Source organism: Diadema antillarum, unplaced genomic scaffold (genome assembly GCF_040938485.1).
Source record: "Diadema antillarum isolate AM-2024a unplaced genomic scaffold, OU_Dant_1.0 seq00000205_RagTag, whole genome shotgun sequence".
Taxonomy (NCBI): Eukaryota; Metazoa; Echinodermata; class Echinoidea; order Diadematoida; family Diadematidae; genus Diadema; species Diadema antillarum.
The window spans coordinates 1166296-1192465 of record NW_027271264.1 but is presented as its reverse complement, the minus strand read 5'-3'; the positions used below and the strand labels follow the sequence as shown (position 1 = coordinate 1192465).

The window sequence follows — 26170 nt, the reverse complement described above, 5'->3', positions numbered from 1 at the left end:
TCTCTCTTCATACTTCTGCTCACTTTCAAATGTATTCATGGTCTCGTCTCTCCTTACTTATCCAAACTCATAACCATCCCTCATCCATCCCGGTACACCTTCTGCTCCTCACAAGGTATCACACTGAATCATCCAACTTCCAAGATGCTGGTCACACTTGGTGACGACAAATTTTCACCTGCTGCTTGCAAACATTGGAATCAACTACCCCAAACTCTCCGCAACCAGCAATCTCTAATCATCTTCAAAAAGCATCTAAAAACTCATTTGTTTCATTTATGTTAATAATCAAATGGTAAAGCGCATTTGAACATGCATGTACTTTTATGGAAAATGCACTATATAAATGTATTACAAGTATTATCATTGTTATTATTAACAATCTGTTCATTACCTGTCCATTTCTGTAGACATCAATGCGATGCCACTCTCCATTCGCTAGTTCCAGTGTGTTCTCCCCTGTTACCGAGAGTACCAGGTTCTCCGTGGTGCCCTCGATGGAGCCAAGATTGATGGTGAGCCGGGCCCGGCCATCTACCAACTCCAGGAGGATCACGTCCCTGGGGTCCGTCTCCTCGTCCGACAGGGGCCCCAGGGGTCCGTTGTAGAGCAGGGTCCCTGAGGAGACCTGTGTGATGAATTCAATGGAGAGGCTGGTCTCTTCACACTGCCGTAGTGTGGCAAACGAGGCATAGCCGTCGTTGAAGCTGCGCTTGGTCTGCTGACAGTTGGGGCCGTCGTAGCCGTACGGGCACGTACATCTGTTGGAGGGAGAGAGGAATGCATACTGTTGAGAGGGAAAGTCACTTGCCTTGAGCCAAACCATTCCCCATATTTTTTTTCCTTTGACATTGCTTTCTCTTCTTAAAATAATATTTAGTTTGACTCTTAACAATTAAGACTACAAAATAGTGGTGATGACACACCAAAATGAGACTTATTATGCATGAAAGTGCATAAATCTATTGGCAATCACACTGTTTAGAATTTTAAAAAAAAATGATGTTATCCAAACCACGTACAAATCTATGACAGAAGATTATCTGTTTCTCTGTTCCCAAATGAATTTGTCCTTTAATATTCCCTATAAGTCGAAGTGAAGGTTAACTCACTGGTAAGTGCCACCGTAGACATCTACACAGGTGCCTCCGTTAAGGCAGGGGCTGGATTCACAGGTGCCTGGCTGCTCTGTGCGGGACGCACACTCGCAGACTGCCTCCACGTAGGAGGAGACAGCCACAAAAGATGCAGAGCCAGAATCCACAACGGTGGGGGTGTTGTTGACCTTCAGAACGTTGCTGCACGAAGACTCACACACGCTCTCAACCACACATAGGTCGACAGGGAGCTGCGCTACTGTCACACCAAGCTGGCTCTCAATCTGAAAGCACAAAGGATAAAACGAAACAAAGGTTAAAGGAGACCTCTACATGATTTTTCAGACTTTTACATATGGTCAACTATAAATTGGTTATACCTGGTATAGAGTTTCAGAATCTATTGTGATTGGGAGGAAGAAAAAGAATGTTTTCAAATTTTAAAACAAATCACAGTGAACAAGGATGATGACATGACAGCCTCACTGCATGAATGCATTAGGAGTTCAAGGAAGCAGAACAAATGAAGGAAGCATGCATAAATTTTACACAGATGAGGTTGCTACATTTGTGAATTATGTGAGGTTCCCATGTCATCAACACTGTTCAGTGTAATTTGTTTCAGATTTTAAGAACATTGATTTCTCTGCTCAAGGACCACAATAAATTCCACAAATCTATACATGGAACTGTGGATTTATGTACTCCATGATGTAAAATTATGAAAATCGTCTGGAATGTCCCTTTAAAGGATTTTTCAGCTCAACGCTTTTAGACTATTATCAAGGGTGTAAAAAGAGAGAAAATTTTCCTGTGAAACAGAGAATAGAAATTGCATTTCATCATGGTACCCAAAGAGAACTGGACAAATTTACACAAAACCCAATTCCAGTACTGACAGCAGATGAACATTGGGATGTGAGAATGATGATGTGTTACTTTAACTTACTTCGTCCAACACGCCAAGAGCCGCCAGGTCAAGTTGGTCGGCAGGGTAGTAAGGAGAACCATGGGCAGCATAGCGAACGTCCACCAAGTTTGGCCCTACATTGATGACGCTGAAGATGTCGAGGTTCTCTGGCCGAGCTCCCGTCGCCCCTACAAGAATGCCCTTGAGGGTGTCTAGCGGGGTCACGCCCTCGTCGTTGGGGGTGATCAGGGCCTCGGCGGTGGTGCCCGACAGGCGAATGGATCCCGAGCTGAAGACGGCCTCGCGCGGAATTTCCTTGACCGTGACGATGACGGTGGAAGTCTGGTCGGGGAATTCCCCGCCATCAGAAACAATGACCTTCAAGGTATACACGCCATCTGGAGTCCCTTCCTTCATGATGATCTGCCCACTTTGCTCATCCAGCTTGAATGTGAAATTCATACATCAAAGATAGAAACCTCATTAAAACTCATTAAGCTGTAATTATAAAAAAAAAAACAACAACAACAAAGTTCCAAATTCACATACTGCATTCAAGCAGTAAGTCAAAACCTAGCTTTGCTCTGCAAGTTTAGAAGTATAATGAAATGCCAACAACAGAGCAATGGCTGCCTATTTCGGTTCATTAAAAGATGCAATATTATACAAAGAGTGAATGGTCACGAGTGTGATGGTACAAGATTTCGCATGAGGTGAAAGATAGAGGCGCTCTATTCAACTCGGCTCATTTTTCATCGAGTGCGAAATCTGGTTCCATTGCACGAGTAAAGACCATGCGCTATTTGTTTTATACAACACCTCGAACGTCAACAGATTTGGTACTCACAGATTCTTGAACTTAGCACAGAAATGGCAACCATTTTCCGTGAAAGACAAATGAGTAGCCTCACAGTCGCAGTCACCGTGTATGTACATGTGTAATGTACGTACAGTACGTACCTTTGGCAAACGAAGTTGTTACAAAAATGAGTGACAAAAGTATGTGCTTGTAAGCACGCTTGTAATTGTTGAGTGCGCGTGGCACATGTTTGTTTATTGTGACATCAGAGCGTGTGCAATGGAACTTTTCAGTAAATGTCATGTGATGGGCAATTGACCAATCGGACAGCTACATTCTACATAGGTACTGTATGAAACGTTATATTGAATGCAGGCTTCATACAAGGTATACAATATAAAATGTCATGTAACATGTACACACAATTGAACTAATGTACACACCAGTCTGACACCACGAACTGAATACCTACAGTATGACATCAAGATGAGCAATTCCTTGTAATTTCAATAGCCACATACTTGTTTAAAGAAGAAGAAAAATTGAGAAAATATATACAGTCACAGTATATGGTCACTACAAAAAACTTCCCCGAGATTTAAAAGTCTTGTTAAAGACCCTGTATGTAGCAGCCACCCGTCTATAAGGGCCATTTTTCTGTCCTCCTTGGGTGGCCACTACAGGCAGGTTAGAACGTAGATACACTATCTAGTGTAGATACCAGCTACTCAGAATTATTGAGGACCTTCACATCCTAGCATAATCTTAATATTGCAATGAACTGCCAACAACAGACAAAAGTGAGAAAGAGACAGACAAATAAACAACAGACTAACTAACAGAGAGACAATTGGTGCTGTCAGACTGGCATAAGATCACGAAGTTTAAGATCGCAAAGTTTAAGATTGCCATCTTTAAGATCTCGAAGTTTTGCCAGTGCGACCGCAAACTTCTCGCGAAACTTCTCGCGAAACTTCTCTATCTGTTTGCGGGCGCTGTCTCCGAAGTGCGAGGCCACTGTCATGTACAGATGTGCATTGTTACATCACAATCACTAGCCATCAGACGGCGCACTCTTTCTTGCGCGCGTACGAATGGCCCAAACTTCACGATCTTAAACTTCTCGATCTTTTGCCAGTCTGACCGCGCCTGATGTAGAGACAGGGGAGACCAAGAGAGAGAGAGAGAGAGAGAGAGAGAGAGAAGAGGTGGCTTCGTTGAATCTTAGAGTGTGGCTAACCTCAAATTGCTCTGGGAACGGTGCATCTTCAGGAATGGTGTATGTCTTGTCGTCCAGGATGTCTGGGTCAACGACCTCCACCTGTCCAACCTGAGTGGTTGGAATCTCGCCTACGTGTGGACAGCCACCACCGAAAAAAGAAACACATATTGCCAATCAGACACGCTCCTTCTAAAGATATTACATCATGGCATACTCGCATGCTGTGTCATTGCTCAATTCACAAGATGAAGAGTTCATTCATACAATGTATGTCTGAAAATGGGTTATACCATAACAAGCAAATTATGTCCTCTTATGGGAAGAGACAAATCTCAATACTGTGAACAGATTAACAAATATTAACAACTTTATTTTCTGCTCATTTCATTCCAAGATTTGAAATAAAAAAGGTACTGACTATTTCACTATCACGGCTCTGGTCATCTGCCTTTATTATTTAACTTAAAGTTCATGTCATATGCTAAGATAATTCACATTATATGTCATGACATAATTCTGAATAAAGACAATTAAGAACTGCTCATTTGAGGGACCTATATGGGAAGTTACAATGTCATGGCAGCCCTCAGTAGAGAAATGACAACAGGAGACTAACCTAAAAACAGACATCATTTTGCCTGCTGGAAGTAATGGGAATACTTCACAGATGTGCAAACCGTAACATTTTTCAGCACTTAGCGATATCACTCTGCTTCTTACTGGGAGAAAATAACTTTTACCAGAGTGCATTACTGTTTAAGAGGTTTTTGCACACTTTTATTTCAAACTACTACTGTTGTAAACAGCTTCCTCCCAAGATCTCATTTTTGCAACTGTAAAGTGGAGGGCCCATATAGTGTCTGAGGTCAACTTTATCTCTAATAAAAAAATTTAAAAAAAGGCTTACAAAGCATGAGTCATTAAAACCTTGCAATCATGACACGACAACACATAGAACACAGATCATACATGTTAGCACCTGTTAGCTTGAAATCAACTTTAACTCTAATCTGCACAATACCATTGAACACATGATAAACAGCTTATGGAGGAAAAATCTACAAAAACAAAACAAATGTTGATGGATCCTACTACATCTAAGATCAAACACAAGTCAGACTCTCAAATTCACAAAGGACAGGTTCTTTCTGTAAACTAAGAAGGATAAGGCACAACACAAACAATGTAGCACACAGCAGTATGGAAAATGTTCATCATACACAACACGGAGAGAATTATGAGCTTTTGGATTAGTCTGAATTGAGACATCTACAGTTTAGCAGGGCAACAAGATGGGCATAGGTTTCATGCTACGAGAAGAAAGTAAAACACAATGAGATGCATCAACCTACACAAATTCAACATTTGTTCATTGTTGAATGTGAGTGTGTGAACATGTTCACATACTGTATATGCCGAATATTTCACGGGGTTATTATTTTCACAAATTTTGTGAGTCATGTCTATTCACGAATTGAAAAACATGCGAAAATATTGACTTTGATCCCAACATGAAAGTGACATGCAAACATACATTTCTCCATTCAGTTCTGTACCCACGATCACGAAGTTAAAGGAACTGTACAGTACTGGTTGAGGTGGGGATTCAGGTTTATAACATTCCTACGTGAGATAAGGAGAAACCTCTTATGAAATATGAAAGAGCATGTAATTTTAAGAAGGACCCAACTTTTATTTGATGAAAATTGGTTTTCAAATGGCTGAGATATCCAAAAAAAAAAAAAAGGCGACAGGCCACGCCTTTTATTAGGATCTCTTTGTTTCACCTTGTTTATGGATATCTCAGCCATTTCAAAACCGATTTTCATCAGTGATACCCCTTAGAATTGCATGCTCTTTGACATCTCATAGAGTGGTTTCTCAATATCTCGCAAAACGTTAAAAGCTAAATCCTCACCTCAACCAGAACTGTACACACCCTTTAGCCACTCACAAAATTGTCGAGAAGTCCCGATTCGCAAAAAATTAGACTCGCTAAATATCTAGTGTACACAGTAGTTCTCGAGGTTGGGGGAAGAAAAAAAACACAAGTGTTTCTGAGCAATTAATGATGGTGAATAATATCATAGGTGCAGATAAACTCTACTTGTAATGTGCACGCATTTTATTATACTGTGTGTTTGTGTGTCTTAAACACACCAATCTGATTCTGCTATGAACAAGCTTGAAACAACAGTCGTCAATATACTGACTTACTGTATTAACTTAGCTCAATCACTTCTGGTTCTATAGAAAATCTTTAAAGATTCCTTAATGGGGGGTGGGTTGGGCCCCCCTGGGGGACCCACATATGGGACATGGTGCCCATTTGATGGAATTGAGATTCTATCCCCCTATACGGATGCTACCTGCCAAGTTTGGTGAAAATTCATGATGGGGTCCTCAAGAAAAAGATGAAAATTAACAATTTGGCCCCAATCTTGGCCCCCCCCCCCCCTCCTGTATTAACTTAGCTCAATCACTTCTGGTTCTATAGAAAATCTTTAAAGATTCCTTAATGGGGGGTGGGTTGGGCCCCCCTGGGGGACCCACATATGGGACATGGTGCCCATTTGATGGAATTGAGATTCTATCCCCCTATACCGATGCTACCTGCCAAGTTTGGTGAAAATTCATCATGGCATTTTCAAGAAAAAGATGAAAATGTACAATTTGAGCCCCATTAGGACCCCTCCCCACCCCCTCCCATGGGTCCCAAGGGGGGGGGGGGCACCCCTGATTCCGCCATCAACAAACCTGAAACTACAATCATCAATGTACTAACTCATAGTATTAACTTACACATTGTAGCTCTATCACTTCTGGTTCTAGAGAAGAAGATTTTTACAGATTCCTTAATTTGGGGGGGGGGGGGGGGGGGGGTTTGGGCCCCTCTGGGAGCCCCCCAGGTGGGGCATGGTGCCCATTTGAACAAATTGAGATCCTATCCCCCTAAGGATGCTACCTGCCAAGTTTGGTAAAAATCAGTCATGGGGTTCTCAAGAAGAAGATGAAATTGTAAAAAGTTTTCGCACGCCGGACGCCGGACGAAGAGCGATCGCAATAGCTCACTATGAGCTAAAAATTGTACGTCAGGCATTGCATTATGTAGCAGAAATAACAGGGACACATAACTACGCTTTGTCAAAATTGCATGCATCATCGTAAAGTTTGGTGATGATGTTTGTGTGTGGGGGGGGCATGGGAGTTAAGTTTGGTGGTGTGTGTATGGGGAACGTAAGAGGGATGGTTAATAAAATGGAAGCATGCGACCATGTAAAACTAAAACTAATCACAACACATCTCACATAAGAAAATGATGATGTCAAAAAAAGGACAAAAAACAAACAAAAAACAAATGACAAAGCTCAACAGTGTGGCGAAAACAAACAAACAAACAAAGTAAAGACATAATGAAGACTTGGCACTGTCCAAACACAGTGAGTGGAAAAATTCTAAAAGTGGGATGGGTCAGCGGGGAAGGGATTAAGAAGGATTGCGGTTAGCAGGACAGCTTGGGCTAGAAGGATGCTGTGTTCACTCAGGGGTTATATTAATCATAATTAAGTGGAGGAGAAGAGGAGAATACATACCAATATTAACATCTGGGTTTTGGCCTATATGATAATGGATGCAGCGCAGAGTTGCACAGAGGCAAAACAACACCAGTTAGTTTTCAAAAGCATATTAAATTCTCATTTAAAAAAAAAACAACAATAACAGAACAGTACATATGCATATACGGCCTTTTGATGTAATTGTGGTATTAATTGCCAAGACTATATAATGAAATATGGATGAATGAAAGAAATCTTTTATATATATCTACTGTCATTGCTAAGCATATTCTTTTGTCAGCTTTGCTCTTTCTTTTTTTTTCTCTCTCTCTCTTTTTGTTTCTGTATGTTTATGATGGCTGGGCACAGCTTCAATAAATTGTAGCAAGTTTGCAGCACACACACAGTCACATTTGAAAAGCATGAACATGAAAAATTGCAGCTTTACTCTAGTTTCACAGTTGTTGCAAGAAATGGAACAAAAGATGTATACAGCGGAATCCACATAATCACTTTCTATAAACTCTTCCCATGGAAATCTGCAAACACAAGGAATGTCTCTTAAACAATTAATCTGGAACACAATCAAACGAGAGCAAAAGCTTACGATTTACCAGTCTGGGATGTGGTAATGTCAGAACTATTTCCATATCGCCACATGACTTTGGTACTCCCTCCTAGATGTCCCATTTCAGCCAAATGGCTACTCAATTCCCTCTGATAAGCGCTTCTAAGAACTTTGAAGAGGTTACCCTACCTCTTACAAGATTTTTTTTTTCAGGGCATAGAAGATTCTCTTGGAAGTTTTGACATCAGTGAAATTCTTAGTGATTGACTTTGGCATTTTGATGCTTAGTGTCAAGATGTAATGATGAACTGCCCAAAAGAGGGTAAAGGGTACCCCCACTTCCACAGCCCCTGACAGTGTCCTGGGGTCAACACACTTTTGATACTTGATACATGACGTTACAACACAAGATTTCTTGAAGACGATACTACAGTATGGTTGACACAATATCCAAAGCAAAGTAAAGTTACATGTTCTGCAATAGAGATGTACTGCATTACAATGTCCCTACTTTTCACGCTTTGATGAGGGCAGAGTCTGCATCTGACAAAATAAAAAAAGCTATGAAAGTGGAAATTTTTGCTGTGTGGAAATTTTGTGCATTTCACGGACCAGAAACAAGCACCAAAATAAAACCATGTAAATATTTTTACTCACCATATGTACAAAAATGTAATGTCGGGATTCCATGGAATTAGAAACATGCGAAATTCATCTTACTCGGCAGAGCGCAAAAAATTACTCGCGTAAAAATATCCACTTTTACAGTAATCCATCAGACAATATATCAGACAATACATGTACATTGTACATCCCACAACACGCCCATGGAACCCTCTGGTAATGTAACTGTGACAAGAGTTTTGTCTGCAGACTATAATGTCTCGGCAACAAACATGTCAATCACTACTCCATCAGCCTCCTACCAGCTGGGACCCTGGACAAGCAGCCATGCTGACAAACATCCACTGCAAACAACATCTAACCACCAACAGACTTGACTGCCATATGAATCTAATCATAGGGTTTACAACTACACACGGAACACAGACACACACAGACACACTGACACATACACACATAGACACAGGCACAGACAGTCACAGATGTACACATCCTTCAGAATGCATGTAAAGTAAGACTTCTGAGATCACAGGTGCTAACCATCTAACCGTGGACTGCAGAGCTAACAGACAGAGACTCCAACTTCAAGGAGATCTCCCGCCGACAGGGACCTTATCACTTATTTCTCGAATGTTGAAAAAATAAGCCTGAGGCGGAGAAATCCCTAGGAACTTTGCGCTTCACAAACATCAACTTGGAGTCTCCCGTTTGGTGACTCCCAGAAGGTTTGGGGTTGGAGTCTCTGAAGGAGCCCAAAAATATGAAGTTTGAGGGACATTTGATGATCATGCAATTTTGTGATCTACAGAACTTGTTTAGCATTTTATCCACAGCTGCTGTGTTGTATATCCAGAAGCAAGCTTATGAATTTTGCTGCTGTGGCCAATATGCGAAGAGATTTGCAAAACAAACATCACACACTCCCGCAACATCTCAGGGTTTAAGTTAAGGACGGCGTCACTGCAAATTCATCACGGGGAGCAGTTATGATGCATCAAACGGACTATTTTCTCTAGCACACAGAGGCAACTATCACAGTGTCATCACGCTGGCTACTGGCACTACTGACAGCCTCTCTCACCTTCGTAGTTGTAGACCAGGACGTTCTTGGTGTAAGCCTCGTGGGGGTTGTCGTTTACATCGAGGATGGTGATGGTGAGGGTGCTGGTTCCCGTCAGCAGCTCGGTCGTGTCCGTTTCACCCATCTCAAAGACCATGTCGAAGTACGGGAACTGCTCGCGGTCAATGGGCACGCCATTGGTCTGCACACGAATGCCATTTGAGGTGGGCACATCTAACAATGAGAAGACAGGGTAAATGTGAAATTCTGCCTAGCAAAACAATTTTTACACTTAACACAAGCTTCACATTTAACACACAGAGGAAACAAAAATCCATAAAAAATAAATACAAAACCAACAACAGAACAGTATACACATAAAATTGTCTTCATCACATATAAGCAAACTCTTTCAGCTCAAATCAATGTGCACACCCAAACATCACATATTACATACACTGTACATATTGTGCAAAGGTTTGGATGTGCCCATCAAACTGTTACAAATAAATGATGGCAATAAACCTGTCTACAATGGCCACTGTTTTGTTAACACTCCAGAAGCTCTAACAACAGAATTCGGTTTTAACCCTAACCAGGTCGGGCTTTTTTGGCTTTTCTGTGGTAAGGAGAGGGTTGAATCAACTCCCCCCCCACCCCCCCACCCCCCCCCCCCCCGAGATCTTGGCCGTCGGTAGGAGTTGATTTCACCCCAGCCATTTTAGGGTTAACCCTAAAAAGACTGGGCTATTTTGGTAGCTCGAAAGACTGGGGGGGGGGGGGGGGGGCGGCCCCCCCCCCCCCCCCCCCCAAGATCTCAGCCGTGGATCGCGCGATCGCCGCGGAACTTTGCACAATGGTAGTGTGCGATGTAATCTACAAGATCGTGTTTTTAAATTTTAGAAAATAGTCTTCTTTTATTTTATTTTTGATTAATTATGATAATTTATGTGAGAAATCAGAATCTTTCATCTAAATCAGTAAATAAAGCTTCAAAGTGCTCATTTTTGGTATAATTATTCTTTGTGGCATTCTTAGCAAATGTACTTGAAAAAAAAATTCGGTATCAAAATTAGTTTCTTATTTATTTTATTGTTTCATAAATTTCTTATGTATTTCTTTGTTTTTTCGACCTTTTGTTTTTGTTGTTTTTTGTAACAAAATTTGTCACAGACACTTTTTGAAGCATAATACTCCTAAAACAAACTAATTTTAGCCATTGAGAGTAAAAATAAGCATATTTATATGAACCATGCGAAAAAACTCAATTTGCATTGACTTTGTACACAAAATCACATTTTTTAGCCATTTTTGGCCTCACGTGCACGTACAAAAAGTCATGTAACTTCAGAACCGTACCCCCAGGCGTCACAAATTTGGTGTCAAAATGTGCGGGAAACTCAAAAGAAAAAAGTCATGGAGCATCGCGGCGAGAGCATTAAGTGTTGCAGAGTAATCGTGCGAAATATCGAGGGGGGGGCCTCCGAGGGCCCCCCCCCCCCCCCCCCCCCCCCAGTGCAGTTACGGGTTAAGACTAATCCCAAGTATATTTGGACAGATGTCTATAGGGAATGCTTGCCACATCAAATATCATTTCATCCCTCAACAGGTTAATATTACAACTTGTACTGGTCACAAAGAAAATGACCTGGTTCCTTACTAAGTGTGTCGGGCACCGTGAAATAAGTTTGCCACGTGCCACTTTGGACGTTGTAGGTGAAGCTGTCCCCGGCCGGGGGGTCGTCGATGTCCGTGGCGAATACCGTGACAATCACCTCCTGAGTCTCGCTGTTCTCCATCACCTCCGGCTGGTAGTCTTCGGCAAAGATTGGAGGCGTGTCGTTCACGTCCAGAATGTTGATGTTCACTGTGGCTGTGCCAGTCTGCGGAGGTGTTCCTGCGAGGTGAGGACAAAATGAACGGGTGAGGAAGAGCTAATCATCTGCAGGGGAGCAGAGCAGGGTCTTGCTAATATGATGATTTTTGGAGGAATAAGATCAATCGGTTGTCACACAAAGTGAGGTAAAATGAAAAGGATTTATGAAGTTTCGGTAGCAAAATCTGCTCGCCTTCGTCTGCAAAAGTAGACTGAGGACTGCAGTGAATGTGTATTCATAGCGCTAGCAAGTGAACATTGTACTCAGAGGTACACCATTGTTCCACTTTGCTGAGTACAATGTGTCCTTTGCTAGCACTTTCAATACATGTTCACTGCAGCGCTGGGTCTACTTTGTAAGATGAAGGCCAGCAGATTTTGTGGCCGAAACTTTGTAAATCCTTTTCATCTTTACCTAGCTTTGTGTGACAACTGATTAATCTTAATCCTTCAACAACTACCATGATGATGAACACCTTCCGTATTATGAAAATTCTTATTCCCTTCTCTTTCTCTATTCACTCATTTCAGGTACTCGTTTGTTAATTGATTTTTTAATCTATTGACAGAAAAATAAGCCGAGTCAAGGATTGGAAGAGTTTCACATCGGTTCTTCTCAATCCACAACTGTAGGTTCTCAGTGACATAGGAGTCAACAGCATATGAAAGAATATCATCTGGATATCCTGTTGAACAGGACTACCAACTTCAGTAGATCATGTACATTATGAAGCACAGATAATTTTTTTTTAAAAGACATTTTTTAGTCATTCATTTACTTTTGGTTTAAAAAGTGGGAAGACTGACATGTTAAGCATGCTAAATCATATTTCAGAAAACAGAAAAACATAATTTCATGAACACAGCCTATCACTTGAAGATAAAGAAAAAAGAATAAACACAAATTAAGCATCATTGAATCATAGTTCTTGGTGGGTCTGACTGAAAGAGGACTAAAATGCAGATGATACGGATCATAAAATATCACACGTCATCAATGCACACAAGAAAACTTGAGTCAGCCACTAAATCTGACTTACCATTATCGAGTGCCCAGACTTTGAGTTCGTAGCTGGCTGTGGTCTCTCGGTCCAGTGCACTGGCCACCACTAAAGCGCCATCAACTGCAACATCAAACTGACCATTGGGATCAGTTGTGGGGTCTATGACGTACCTGTGTAATTTTAAAAAAAAAAGCAGAGGGCAATAACAGTGATGTCAGATATGATCTAAAAACAACTTGTATTGCTCCAAATCCACTCTGTAGAGTGCTCAAGGCACTGTGCTGTAAAAGTCTAAGGGAACTTGCAATCAATGACACTGCACGAAAAAAAAAAAATAACCATATAAACCTATATTAACAAGAAAGATCATATCAACTTTTTAAACAAAGCTCGACCAACATCTACATTTGAATCACTGCCTCTCTTGCTTCTTTTTATTGGTTGAGTGGCAAAAAGACACTAACACAAATGTAGGATTTTTCATATGTGATATTGAGAGGTTTTGACGTTCTTGAAGGGCAGATTTGGGGGCACCCATTAGGTGCATCTTATTGCACATATGTTTGTTGTGTGAGACAGACTTTTCACGCAAAACAACACACAGCATGTATCAGTGTCCCTGCTTATTCAAAACCACCAGCTTCAACACTTATGTTTTAACCCTATTCTAACTGGGGGGGGGGGGGGTCAAATTGACCCCCCCTCGACGTTTTGTGCCACGATTTCGCAACACGCAAAGATTTTGCCGCATCGTTTCACAACTTTTTTCATTGAAGTCTCCCGCATATTTTGAGACCAAATTTGCGACGTCCGGGTACACCGTTTTGAAGTTACGTAATGTTTTGCATATGCATGTCAACCAAAAAACAGCTCAAATTCATGATATCGTCTGCAAATCCAATGCAAATTGTGTTTTTTGGCTAAATTGATATAAATTAGATTATTTCAACTTTTACCATTGAAATTAATCAATTCTAGTGTAGATAAGCCTGAAAAAGTGCCTGCAACAAATTTTGGCAAAAAAAACAATACAAAACAAAGGGTCGAAAAAACAATAGAATACATAAGAAATTAACAAAACAAAAAAAGAAAAGAAATTGATTTCGATTGTGCTACTTTTTTACACAAAAATTGTTTGATGTGTCTTGAGGAATTCTGACACAAAAATTTAGCAATCCTCCAGTCTTTTTAATGGAGTTATAGGTGAAAATATGATTTCATGCACAAATTTGCATAATTAATTTATTAAAAATAGAAAGGCAATATTTTTCTATTGTGTGACCATGTAATCTTGTAGTTGACATCCAGCTCTATCTTCAGGCAAAATTTCGCGGCGATCGCGCGATCGGCGGCCGAGATCTGAAGGGGGGGGGGTCAAATTGACCCCCCCTCAGTAAAAACTTGGTCTCAAATAGCCCAGTTAGAATAGGGTTAATCCTACCACAGAAAAATTGAAAGAGATCAATCTTACTTCAGTAGACCTCGCAAAAGTCAAAAGAAAAATTCTACCTCCGACACATATATACAGTGTACATATACGCGTTGATTCTATTGTGTACCAGGGTAAGTCAAAATTTGTAGAAAGTTGAATGATATTCTCTGGTCCCATGATACTGTATAGGCCATATATTTCGCGAGTCTAAATTTTCGCGAATCGGGTATTCCCAACAATTTCGCGAGTGGTTAAACTCGCGATCATGGAGTCCTGTACTGAACAGACTTTAATGTACATGTATACATCACACCCACACTGGGATCAGAGTCACTATTTTCGCTTGTTTCTAATTTCGCGAAAAAGCACCCAACTCGAGAAATTTGCAAAAATAAAAACCTCGCGAAATATTCGGCATATACAGTACTTGACTTAAGTGAGGTTGACTGTGACTCAACGCTATTAGTGTCCCAATGTTGACAGAAACACTTTGGCTCTGGGCAGAATGTGATGTGGAAACACTTACGTGAGGGTGGTTCCAGGATCATTGTCTGTGGCGGTCAGCAAGATGACCTGCTCCTCATTGGGTCCCGTGCCCATCACGGGGTCTTCTGGCTGTGCATCCTCGCTCACCTGCCCGCTGTACGTCGACGGGTCGAAGACGGGCACCTCGTCGTTGGCATTGACGATGTTGATGGTGATGGCGGTTGTGGCGGGGTTGGCGGCATTGACGCTGTCGGTCACAGTGATTTGCAAAGAGAAGGAGGTGGGATCCGCGACGTGACCGGGCTCACTGCTATCATCCACATCCAGAGGCTGCCGGTGATTTGTACAAACAAGGAAAAGTAGAAATTACGCGGTGCGTAATATATGTCCCCGCCGAAAGTAGCATTTTGTAGCAAAATGTACAATATAGATCAAAAATCAAGGTCAAAGGTCAAAGAAGTCAAAGGTCAAAATTCTGTGTAGAAGTTTTGAAGCGCTCACCTAGTGCCATCACATAAAGCAAACGGAATCGAAATCGGGTTAGAAATGGCGAAGGAGTACTGTAGCATTTTGTAGCCAATGTACAACAAAATGTAGGTCAAAAATCAAGGTCAAAGGTCAAATAAGCCAAAGGTCAAAATTCTGTGTAGAAGTTTTGAAGCCCTCGCCTAGTGCCATCACATAGAGTAAAACGGAATCAAAATCGGGTTAGAAATGGCGAAGGAGTAGCATTTTGTAGCAAAATGTACAATACAGGTCAAAAATCAAGGTCAAAGGTCAAAGAAGTCAAAGGTCAACATTCTGTGTAGAATTTTTGAAGCCCTCACCTAGTGCCATCACATAAAGCAAACAGAAGCGAAATCGGGTTAGAAATGGCGAAGGAGTAGCATTTTGTAGCCAATGTACAATATGGGTAAAAAATCAAGGTCAAAGGTCAAAGAAGTCAAAGGTCAAAATTCTGTGTAGAAGTTTTGAAGCCCTCACCTAGTGCCATCACATAAAGCAAACAGAATCGAAATCGGGTTAGAAATGGCGAAGGAGTAGCACTTTGTAGCAAAATGTACAATATAGGTCAAAGGTCAAGGTCAAAGGTCACAACTGAAATTTGGTGTACAAGTTTCCAAGCTCCCATGTAGTGCTATCATATAAAGCAAACAGAATCAAAATTGGCTGATAAATGACAGAGAAGTAGCAAATTGAAGATTTTGATCACACATGGATGCACACACAGACACACGGACGCACGGACGCACGGACACACGGACACACACACGTACGGAGCCCGTTTCATAGTCCACTCGAACTCGTTCGGCGGGGACAAAAAATTATACTTTCTGAATCTCTGATACAACACTGGCAAATTCTGTTCCCAATAGCTGCTTTCAAGATCATGCTAATGTATAGGAAAGAAAAAAAACTATTCACATTTCTTTCTTTGGTTCAAAATTTCATATTATGCATCAAATAATGCACATGTTTGCACTGCTTTGAAAAATGCACATATCTATTCAAATCAAACCAATATGGGCTAGCAGAAATTATGGCACAGACACACTCAGCCGCACAAAGCATCTCAGCACTTACACTGTTGACTACCACCACGCCAGTAAGAGTAGCCGGGTCTGAGATAATGGCAAACCGGTCATTGATATTTCCCGACGTAATTTCAAAGGTGACCTCTTCACGGAAGTCTACGTCGTCATCTGCCGCTGTTACCATGGTGACCGTAGAGCCCACACTATCATCCTCCGAGATGGTGGTGGGTAGATACGGCTCACCCACGAATATGGGCCTGTTATCGTCGACGTCGAGAACCGTGATGGTGGCAGTGGTTTGTGCTGTGAAGAAAACAGGGAAACAAGGAAGCTGTCATTTGGCATCATGCAAAACTTTGCTCAGAGCTTTTACACTCCTGACTAAGATCCTGATGGACGAAGCCTGACCTACTCAGAACCAGAGAAACTTGTCAGGGGTGAAATAAAGATGCGTTCCCTTCAAATCTTTTAGGATTGATAAAACCCTGACGCACAACTATTTTCAAGCTGTACAGATCTGCCGCAACGCTGCAATGCACCTTGCACTCTCAAGCTGAAAAACAATCTTTATACCAAAGGCAATATGCTGCTGTGAAGTTTATTTGGGTGTCATGCTAATTCGTTCATTTCATATGCAAGATTGAACATGATTTACACCTGATGGGGATTGGTTGGTTTGTTGTGAAATGCATTAAAAGCAGCAGGCCCACTATCACTCGCTCATGAGAATTTTCTTCTATTTTTCTTTAAATGGCAATGGCCAATACTGTCCCCTTGTATACAAAAAGTAAGGATTAGAAAACTGCATTTGGAACAGCAACAGAATGAAATTTATGTGTTGAGCATTTTGAATTTACAGACTGCACCTTGCCAAAAAACATGTCATGGAAATCAAAGTTACATTCATTATTCCTGTTTCACTAGCCATGACACCTAGAATACTGATACAGTACAAGTGCATCAGCTCTACGTTGTCGGAGCACACACGAAGGCTACAACTCACCTGTCGAGCTGCCGTCGGAGACTTGCACCGTAATCTCGTACTCGCTCTGGACCTCCCGATCAAGTACCTCCGTCGTTGTCACTAACCCACTGTCAGGGTCTATGGCAAATGCATTTGCATCATCCTGAATGATGGAGTATACCAATGGATCTGTGTCGAGGTCTACAGCCGCAACCTCCATCACCTCCGTACCTTTAAGATACAGTTAAGAGAGATGACTGTGCATGATATATCATTCTTCAGAGGTTATCAATGGCTCCGCATTATATGTATATGTGTATATGAAGGGCTTGACACTAACGGTGGCCCGGTGGCCAGGGGCCACCGAAAATGCACGTCGGGCCACCAAAATTTCAGAAATGAAGAATTTGGTGGCCCGATCGGGACACCAAAAAAGGTCGGATATTTGCCTTTGGGCCACCAAAAATAAAAGCTAGTGTGGAGCCCTGGTATATGTATATATGTATAGAATATGTTTATGATATGTATCCTATATTCTTTACCTGGTCGAATAAATAATAATAATAGTAATACTAATAACAATAACAATAACAACAACAACAATAATAATAATAATAATAATAATAATAATAATAACAATAATAATAATAATAATAATAATAATAATAATAATAATAATAATAAAATATATATATATATACAAATACTATGTTGAACAGTAGAAGTAAAAATGCTCACATTCAAACTCATGAATGTTACAGCATAAAAGCTTTAATCTTTTTACTTTGAGAAGTTTTACAGACAACGATAAGTCTGACACAAATTGCCATACGATTATCTTGTGAAACCATCAATTACATTCTCATGTTGGACAGGTCCTCATAATTTGTGGCAGCATTATCACAGAGAAAAAGGGGTTACAGCAAGCCTGGAGGATGGATTCTCACCCATTGGCCTGTTCTCCTCAACGCTGCCCACGTATTCAAGGTTGGGGAAGGACGGCGCGTTGTCGTTCACGTCCCCGACCGTCACCACGACGTCGACGTAGCTGGAGAGCCCGTTGCCATTCTCATCGGTCGCTATGGCGACGAGGTCATACTGCGCGACCTCCTCCCTGTCCAGCTCTTGGGTGACACGAATGTCTCCCGTCTGCTCGTCGATGACGAAGATTTCGCCCGCTCCAGTGCCAATGAGTGAGAAGACAATGTCAGCATCGGATGATCCAGCATCCCCATCGGTAGCTTGCACCTGTCAAAATGTATGACACCAGGTTAAGTTATCTTCACACTATTTCCCTTTCAAAAGTGCATTCTCCACTCCATCTGCTCGCCCCCTCCCTTCCACAAATTGATTACAAAGTACAACATAAAAAGTAAAGAAAATAAATTTAAACATTCTTTTCCATTGTTATGATTATCTTTTTTGTAACCATGACAAAATGTGCATTATTTCCTCTTTTTTTTTTTTTTTTTGGTTATAATATCATTCAGGCGTAACTGGCCAGATGAATGAAAGTCAAATTAACATTTTGTACCACTTTGAGTCAAAATTTTTTTTTCTTTGATGGAAATAAATATATTATTGAATTGAATTGAAACATATCTTTGGGTTTTGGTGCTGCTTGCTGCCATTTCATTCCCAATTCTCACATCAAATTAAGATTAATGCACACATACTTGGAAAGATGAATATGAGCTTCAGGAATAGATGTAGAGTAATCAGGTCGAGAGGCTTACAACAAGAAATGAGCAGGGTGAGATGATGGAGCACACAACATTCAAACCATTTGTAATTCCTCACAGTGATTTTAAAGTTTTTGAATTATGTAGCTTCACTAATTGACCCAAGTCTGTAGTGATGAAAGGCACTGAATCTATTGTCATTCAGCAGTTAAAAAAAGGTCTGGACAGTGAGTACCCTGGCTTGCAATGGCTGTATCCCTACGCAAGGCACCTTATCCTTATTGCCTTGTCCTACTGGGAAGATTTATAGCTGTCGGTCCTGTGGTTGCCAAGTTGGAAGCTTTCACTGCTTACTTAGCAGCCATGTAAATGAGCTCATAATAAAAATTCAATTCAATTCAATTCAAGCACTTTTCACACATCATATTTAACTAAAAAAGTTCCTCCTCCTCACCACTCCCCCAACACAATAACAGAAGTAAAAGAGCAGGGAAGATTGTCTGCAGATACACAGTCACAGTCATATACTAGTACCTGTACGATCACGCTCGTAAAGTCGTCTGTGTTTTCGACAACCGTGGCCGTGTACAGGCTCTCGGTGAACTGCGGAGCAATGTCATTCACGTTGGTGATGTTTACAACTACAGTGGTGGTTGCAGTATTCAAGCCATCATTGACGCTGTAACCCAACGTGTACTGTGTCTGCGTCTCAAAGTCCAGGTTGCCAGTCACCACGATCTCACCGGTGCTCATGCGTACGGCAAAAGCGCCCCCCTGGTTGCCGCTGCTGATGAAATACTCCAAGTTTTGGGCTAAAAGTACAAAAAGGAAATAAATGAATAAATACACAAAATCGGGCGAATCAGACAAAAACTATGCAGAAATGAATCATCCTGATGATTTGGACGGGAAGACATAAAATAGAGAATCAATTTAGATTGCTGGTGGCAGGCTAGCTGTCTTTATAATTTACAGAACTGATGACAAACATGACCTGCGCACACTTTTCTCATAGAAGTTTTCATGCAAACTCTTCAACAGAATGTGGCATCATCTCAACTTGCTTGCCTCTGTACACTGCTTTGCCGGTAAATTTATGTTAACATATCTAGCATAGCACCAAAAGAAATTCTCAAGGCACATATTACGGAAAAGATGAATTTTCCGCAGAAGCACATGAGCAGTTTACTTCTAGATTGATATGCACTACAGAATGAATGAAAAAGTTGCTGATTATGTATGAAATCATGAAATATGTCTTCCAAGTCTTTGAAAGAAAGTGTGTGCAATGGTTTAACCCCCTGTGTTCTTTGAATGCCAATGGGCACAGAAAACCCCATAGCATTGTACACACTGTCCTAAGTCCCTGGCAGAGAAAGGGGTAAGGAGGAGAACTCACAGATATCTGCATCCGTTGCCGTGACGGTGCCAATCACAGACCCAAAAGGCGTGTCCTCGGCAACCTCATAGGAGAAGTCCCCTGTGAAGACAGGCTCGTTGTCATTCTCATCGACAACCTCGATGAAGACCTGAGCGGTTCCTGTTGTCAACACAGAGCAAGATGTAGTGGGGTCAGGGGGTGGCATAGTAGCACTTGTGCAGACATATACTAAATGCAACACTCATTACAGCAATTATTTAGTATCCAGGTAGCATTTAGTATCAGAATATCATCTTCTAACAAGGAAAAGTAGAAATTACGCGGTGCGTAATATATGTCCCCGCCGGAAGTAGCATTTTGTAACAAAATGTGCAATATAGGTAAAAAATCGAGGTCAAAGGTCAAAGAAGTCAAAGGTCAAAATTCTGTGTAGAAGTTTTGAAGTCCTCACCTAGTGCCATCACATAAAGCAAATGGAATCGAAATTGGGTTAGAAATGGCGAAGGAGTAGCATTTTGTAGCCAATGTACAAATATAGGTCAAAAATCAAGGTCAAAGGTCAAAGAAGACAAAGGTCAAAATTCAGTGTAGAAGTTTTGAAGCCCTCATCTAGTGCTATCACATAAAGCAAACGGAATCGAAATCGGGTTAGAAATGGCGAAGGAGTAGCATTTTGTAGCAAAATGCACAATATAGGACAAAAATCAAGGTCAAAGGTCAAAGAAGTCAAAGGTCAAAATTCTGTGTAGAAGTTTTGAAGCCCTCAACTAGTGCCATCATATAAAGCAAACGGAATCGAAATCGGGTTAGAAATGGCGAAGGAGTAGCATTTTGTAGCAAAATGTACAATATAGGTCAAAAATCAAGGTCAAAGGTCAAAGAAGTCAAAGGTCAAAATTCTGTGTACAAGTTTTGAAACCCTCACCTAGTGCCATCACATAAAGCAAACGGAATCGAAATCGGGTTAGAAATGGCGAAGGAGTAGCATTTTGTAGCAAAATGTACAATATAGGTCAAAGGTCAAAGAAGTCAAAGGTCAAAATTCTGTGTAGAAGTTTTGAAGCCCTCACCTAGTGCCATCACATAAAGCAAACGGAATCGAAATCGGGTTAGAAATGGCGAAGGAGTAGCATTTTGTAGCAAAATGTACAATACAGGTCAAAGGTCAAGGTCAAAGGTCACAACTGAAATTCTGTGTAGAAGTTTTAAAGCTCCCATGTAGTGCTATCATATAAAGCAAACAGAATCAAAATTGGCTCATAAATGACAGAGAAGTAGCAAATTGAACATTTTGATCACACACGGACGCACACACGGACGGACGCACGGACGGATGCACGCTACGACGGACGGACGGACGCACAGACACACACACGTACGGAGCCCGTTCATAGTCCCCTGCTCGAACTCGTTCGGCAGGGACAAAAACACAACCAAACAAAAAAATACACACAAACAAATTATGAAATGTCAAAAAAAAAAGAAAGGTTGAAACAGAACAACAACAAAGAGAATGTAGGCAATTTCAATAAAATCTTTTATGAAAATACAAATATTATGGAATGTCAAAGTTCCACACTTTTTTTTCATGACATTGGTCACCACCCCATGTAGAAATATTAGAAGGTGATGATGTCACTGCCTAGAACCCTTCTACTAGTTTACAAAAAAAAAGTCATATTCTTGGTCAACTGTATAAGCTATACAGATATTTTTGAGAATGAACAGGTCACAGACATTTTTTGTGAGATGCTGTTTTTGCGAATTGACACAGAGGCTACTGTAAGTGCACCACTTACCTAGCTCATGGCAACATTTTGTGAATGTAATTTGTGAAAATTCGTGAAAATGAAACCCTCGTGAAAATGACAGCTTATACAGTAGATTAGAAGCTACAACTCCCTTCCCCTTTATAGGAATCAGAATTGTAAAGTTCAGGGCTGTAACATTTTCCCATTAGAAGTCTGTGCAATGCTACAGAGTAATCAGGTAGATGCTTGTGGGGACATGCACCTCCATGTCAAAAAAATAATTTCCACATCAGAGTGATTTCTACATTCTCTCATCCGGACATGACAAGATATTGAAGTTTTCACAAAGCCTCCTACAGAAATAGAAAGACTTGGCAGCTCTGAAAATATTTACAACTGTGCAATAATGCAACATAATGAGTAAAATTTTTATTAAAAAAAAACAAGTATTGTAAAACCCAATATTTTTGTGGCATAAAATTTTTGCGAATGGCAGCCGACGGCCTTATTCGCAGCATGACATTTTTGCGAGTTGCCTCTAACATTCAACGCATATAGTGCATTTTAATTTCGCAAAACTCAGCTCTCGCGAAATTCGCGAAATTAAAATGCACGCAACATTCCTCATTTTACAGTATTCATGGTTTATAACTCACTGATATTCAAGCCATCGGAAGCCTGCACGGTGATGATGAGCGTCTCCGAGTCGAGGGCTTCACGGTCAAACGTTTCCATGGAAGTGATCTCTCCGGTTGTAGGATCTATTTCAAAGCTGGTGTCTGCCGTCAGTATGCTGTACGTGATCTGCACACGGAGGAGAGACAAGTCACAAGGTCCATGAGACTAGTTTCCCCATCGCATCAGCATCAACTGCTACATGTATACCATTGTGGAAGGTGTACTCACAACACAATAACAACGTAGAATGAAAACAGAATGTGAGATTTTGACATTTTCTTCAATATCTTTTCCATTGCAACATGTTCCCATTTGATCATCTGTGAGCATCAGCGAATTTGTCCTGGTCCAATGACCCCTGACCCAATTCCCTATCATCTCATTCTTCTTGCCTCTCTGGCTTTATAATTCCAGGAAGGCACTACTGAGGCTTCTCCTCTACTGATTCTCACCCAGTCAAGAATAATGAATTAAAAACAATTAAAAGTCTCATTATCCCACTGCAGTGTGTAACAGCTAACCTGCTGCAGACTACAGTAGGTTCACAGACATATCAAAATTTCAGCTGATATTTTTTCTGTCTTTCTTTGAGGACCTACCAAACGGCTACTTCATTCAAATGAACCTACCTAATGCACTGCAATATTTAGGGGACCACTTTGTGGTCATTTCTTGCTGCTACTGAATGTCTGGCAGGTTTTCCAGTAGTCACACATTACAAAGCACAATACTTGCATATTCATATGTTTGCTGGGGGAGGGGGGGGGGGGGGGGGGGAAGGGGGGAGGAAAGCCATTTTGGCTTTACCTGACGGAAAACTGCCGAAGCATCTCTGTCTGTCGCCTGTATTCTGATGACCGGTGTACCAGCATTTTGATTCTCCAAGATATTTGCATAGAAGGTGCTGGCTGGGAATATAGGGAACTCGTCGTTCACATCCTCAATTGTTACTGTAGCGATGGTGTCGGTGGAGTATGGTGAAGTGCTCTGGGCATTGATTGTCAGACTGTAGCTGTTGATTACAAAGAGTAAAACATCCATGAAAAGTTGCTTGAAATGGATTTCAAAACTTGCAGAGGGTAATATTCTCTCGCAACAGTGATACAGGTATGTGCAGCAAGGCACACTGAGAGCTATACCTTGGTTTTTGCGGCAGTTACAATCATCAGAATATAGTCATGTGACTATGTCACAATTATGTCACGAAACAAAGTCTTCCCTAAATTCTGTACCAAATCTTATATTTGCAATCTTTTCTTGAACGGTTGTAACAAATTTACAGCATTTATTTCATCCCTTAACTAATCATATCATCTATTCATATCACAGAGACTCCAACCCCATGTACCTTCTCATCTGGAGATTCTCCCGCCTGAAACCCCTAGCAAACGGGAGACTCCAACTTTATGTGCATGAAGCATGAAGTCCCTTGCGGCCGGGGTCCAGGACCCGCTTAAGGGCCCTGGAAGCTCTAGGGTTCCAGATGCTCTCTCGTGCTATCTCAGGCTTATTTTTCGACATACGATGACACTAAGTATACAAGATCATTTCAAGCTGGACACACAGAGCCAGGGCAGGACAAATTGCATCTCAAGCGGGAGAATGGGAGATTTTGCAAAAATGGGCTTTCTGCGGGAGATCTCCTGTCGAAAGCAGGAGAGTTAAAGTCTCTGACATCATCCTTCATTTACTTACAGATTAGCTGCGATTAGCTTGACATATATGTGCGCATATTCACAAACGCAATGCTCTATGTCTATGCATGAGGAGAAAGTGCACCAATTCTAACTTTCCTTAGCCTATAACTTCTTGCCTGTATGTGTAGAACAAAGGTAGTAGCAGTGTTGTACATGGATATTTGGTAGGTTGGAGATTGAAAAGCCAAATATTCATGATCACATGCACATATCAGTACATATGACATCTCTTTCCTGCATTAAGTGAAAGACTCAATCATTTATGGCAAAATATACCAGTGAGTAGCCCGACATCGACCTACCTAGAAACAGTCTCAAAATCTAGAGACTGCTGTAAAGTGAGGATGGCCGTGTTGTTCAGTGGCACGAGGTCCAGGGTAAAGGTTAGTTCGCTGTTGGTCTCAGGACGTAATCCCTGGATGATGTTGAACCCGATTTGGTCATCGCCATCCGTGGCTGAAATCATGAGGATGTCTTCGTTGAAGCCAAAGTTTTCGGGGATGGTCACCTGGTAGGGCGTGTTCTCGAATGTGGGCTGACTTACAGTATCTGTCGGGTCACGCACGTCAATTTGAACGTCGCTGCTCGCCGTGAACACTCCGTCTGTCACTGTCACTGTGAACGAAGCCTCCTGTTGATAAGGAAGCAGACAGTTTTGTGGATCTCAGCAACAGATCAAACACTGATTAAAGCACAAAGATGCATTCACACTTTTGCTGAGGGAGTTCTTGAGTCACATCAGTATGGCACTGGTCACCTGAATACTTTATGATTCTCAAGCTGAAGCTCTTGCTGGTGGGCCGCCATTCATTCTATATATTCAATCTACACATGTACACTGTAACTAGGCCTCAAAAAACTTTGCAGGAGCCAAAGAGGGCCTTCGGTTCAAAAGGATTTACGCCAAAAATGAAACATGACAGGTATGTGGGGGTCTGGTAACTGATTTCCCACACACAAAACCACTCAATGACAGAGTCATTAAACTACGCCTACAGAGGACTTACTGAATGACTGATTTTTTGCCTCATTAATACACCACCACCCCCCTTCCTTTTATGTTATCTGAATGTTAACCTGCTAGACACAAGAATTATGATATGGATACAGAAATACCACCCAGTTAATATGGGGACTACAAATCACTGTTCTATCACCACATCACTGTCCTGTTTACAGGGGATGGTAGCATCAAAGCTCAACCACTTGAAAAGGGAGGGGAACGACTGACAGGAAGGAAACAGGCTTACCGTAACAGAAGACAAATCTTCTCTAACGATAATCTCCCCACTGCCGGGGTTGATGCCGAAGTCTATGGTGTCCAGGACACCATAAATCAGTGTTCCCACTTCATCCAGATCATCAGCTGTCACGGTCAGGACCACGTCACCTGAAGCTGCATCAGATCTAACTGAGGCTGTAGCAACAAGCACACACACAAACACACGCGCAAAATAAATGAAACAATGAAGAGTTATTGAGAATAAGAGATCTGTGTCTAGAGCTCACCTGAACAACCCACTTCACCTTAATGTCACTCCACCTGAGACAAACTCCTTTAGAAAATCTTGAGATTCTTGACTGCCACAGGACTACAGTATCCGCCAAATATTTTGCAAGGTTTTATTTTGGCAAATTTTGCAAGTCGGATGCTATCTACAAATTTAAAAACACAAGAAAATATTAACTCTCACGCACACACACATGCACACATACTGGTCATCTCTAGGTTCCATGGTGTAGTTCACTATCGCAAATTTAACCACTTGCGAAATTGTTGACAAGTCCCAACTTGTGAAAATATGTGATTCATTAAATATATGGTGTACATGGTATTGGGCAGCACC

General features: G+C 41.3%; 1 protein-coding gene across 2 annotated transcripts in view; it reads right to left on the bottom strand.

The window, feature by feature from the left end:
* The window catches only part of LOC139728924 (neural-cadherin-like), a 75411-nt gene that overhangs the window by 9691 nt on the left and 39550 nt on the right, over positions 1 to 26170 (bottom strand). Inside the window, exons 9-26 of one of the 2 annotated variants that reach the window (XM_071639852.1) lie at positions 25574 to 25740; positions 24626 to 24954; positions 23434 to 23638; positions 22605 to 22752; positions 20216 to 20356; positions 19351 to 19628; positions 18082 to 18382; positions 17174 to 17365; positions 16220 to 16473; positions 14676 to 14965; positions 12754 to 12887; positions 11498 to 11734; positions 9859 to 10071; positions 7622 to 7645; positions 4047 to 4156; positions 2047 to 2451; positions 1113 to 1381; positions 395 to 761 (exon numbers count right to left, since the gene is read on the bottom strand). In XM_071639852.1, the coding sequence (XP_071495953.1) occupies positions 395 to 761; positions 1113 to 1381; positions 2047 to 2451; positions 4047 to 4156; positions 7622 to 7645; positions 9859 to 10071; positions 11498 to 11734; positions 12754 to 12887; positions 14676 to 14965; positions 16220 to 16473; positions 17174 to 17365; positions 18082 to 18382; positions 19351 to 19628; positions 20216 to 20356; positions 22605 to 22752; positions 23434 to 23638; positions 24626 to 24954; positions 25574 to 25740 (4064 nt within the window). The remainder of the gene's footprint in view (positions 1 to 394; positions 762 to 1112; positions 1382 to 2046; positions 2452 to 4046; positions 4157 to 7621; positions 7646 to 9858; positions 10072 to 11497; positions 11735 to 12753; positions 12888 to 14675; positions 14966 to 16219; positions 16474 to 17173; positions 17366 to 18081; positions 18383 to 19350; positions 19629 to 20215; positions 20357 to 22604; positions 22753 to 23433; positions 23639 to 24625; positions 24955 to 25573; positions 25741 to 26170) is intronic. The other variant, XM_071639853.1, reaches the window with a different exon arrangement.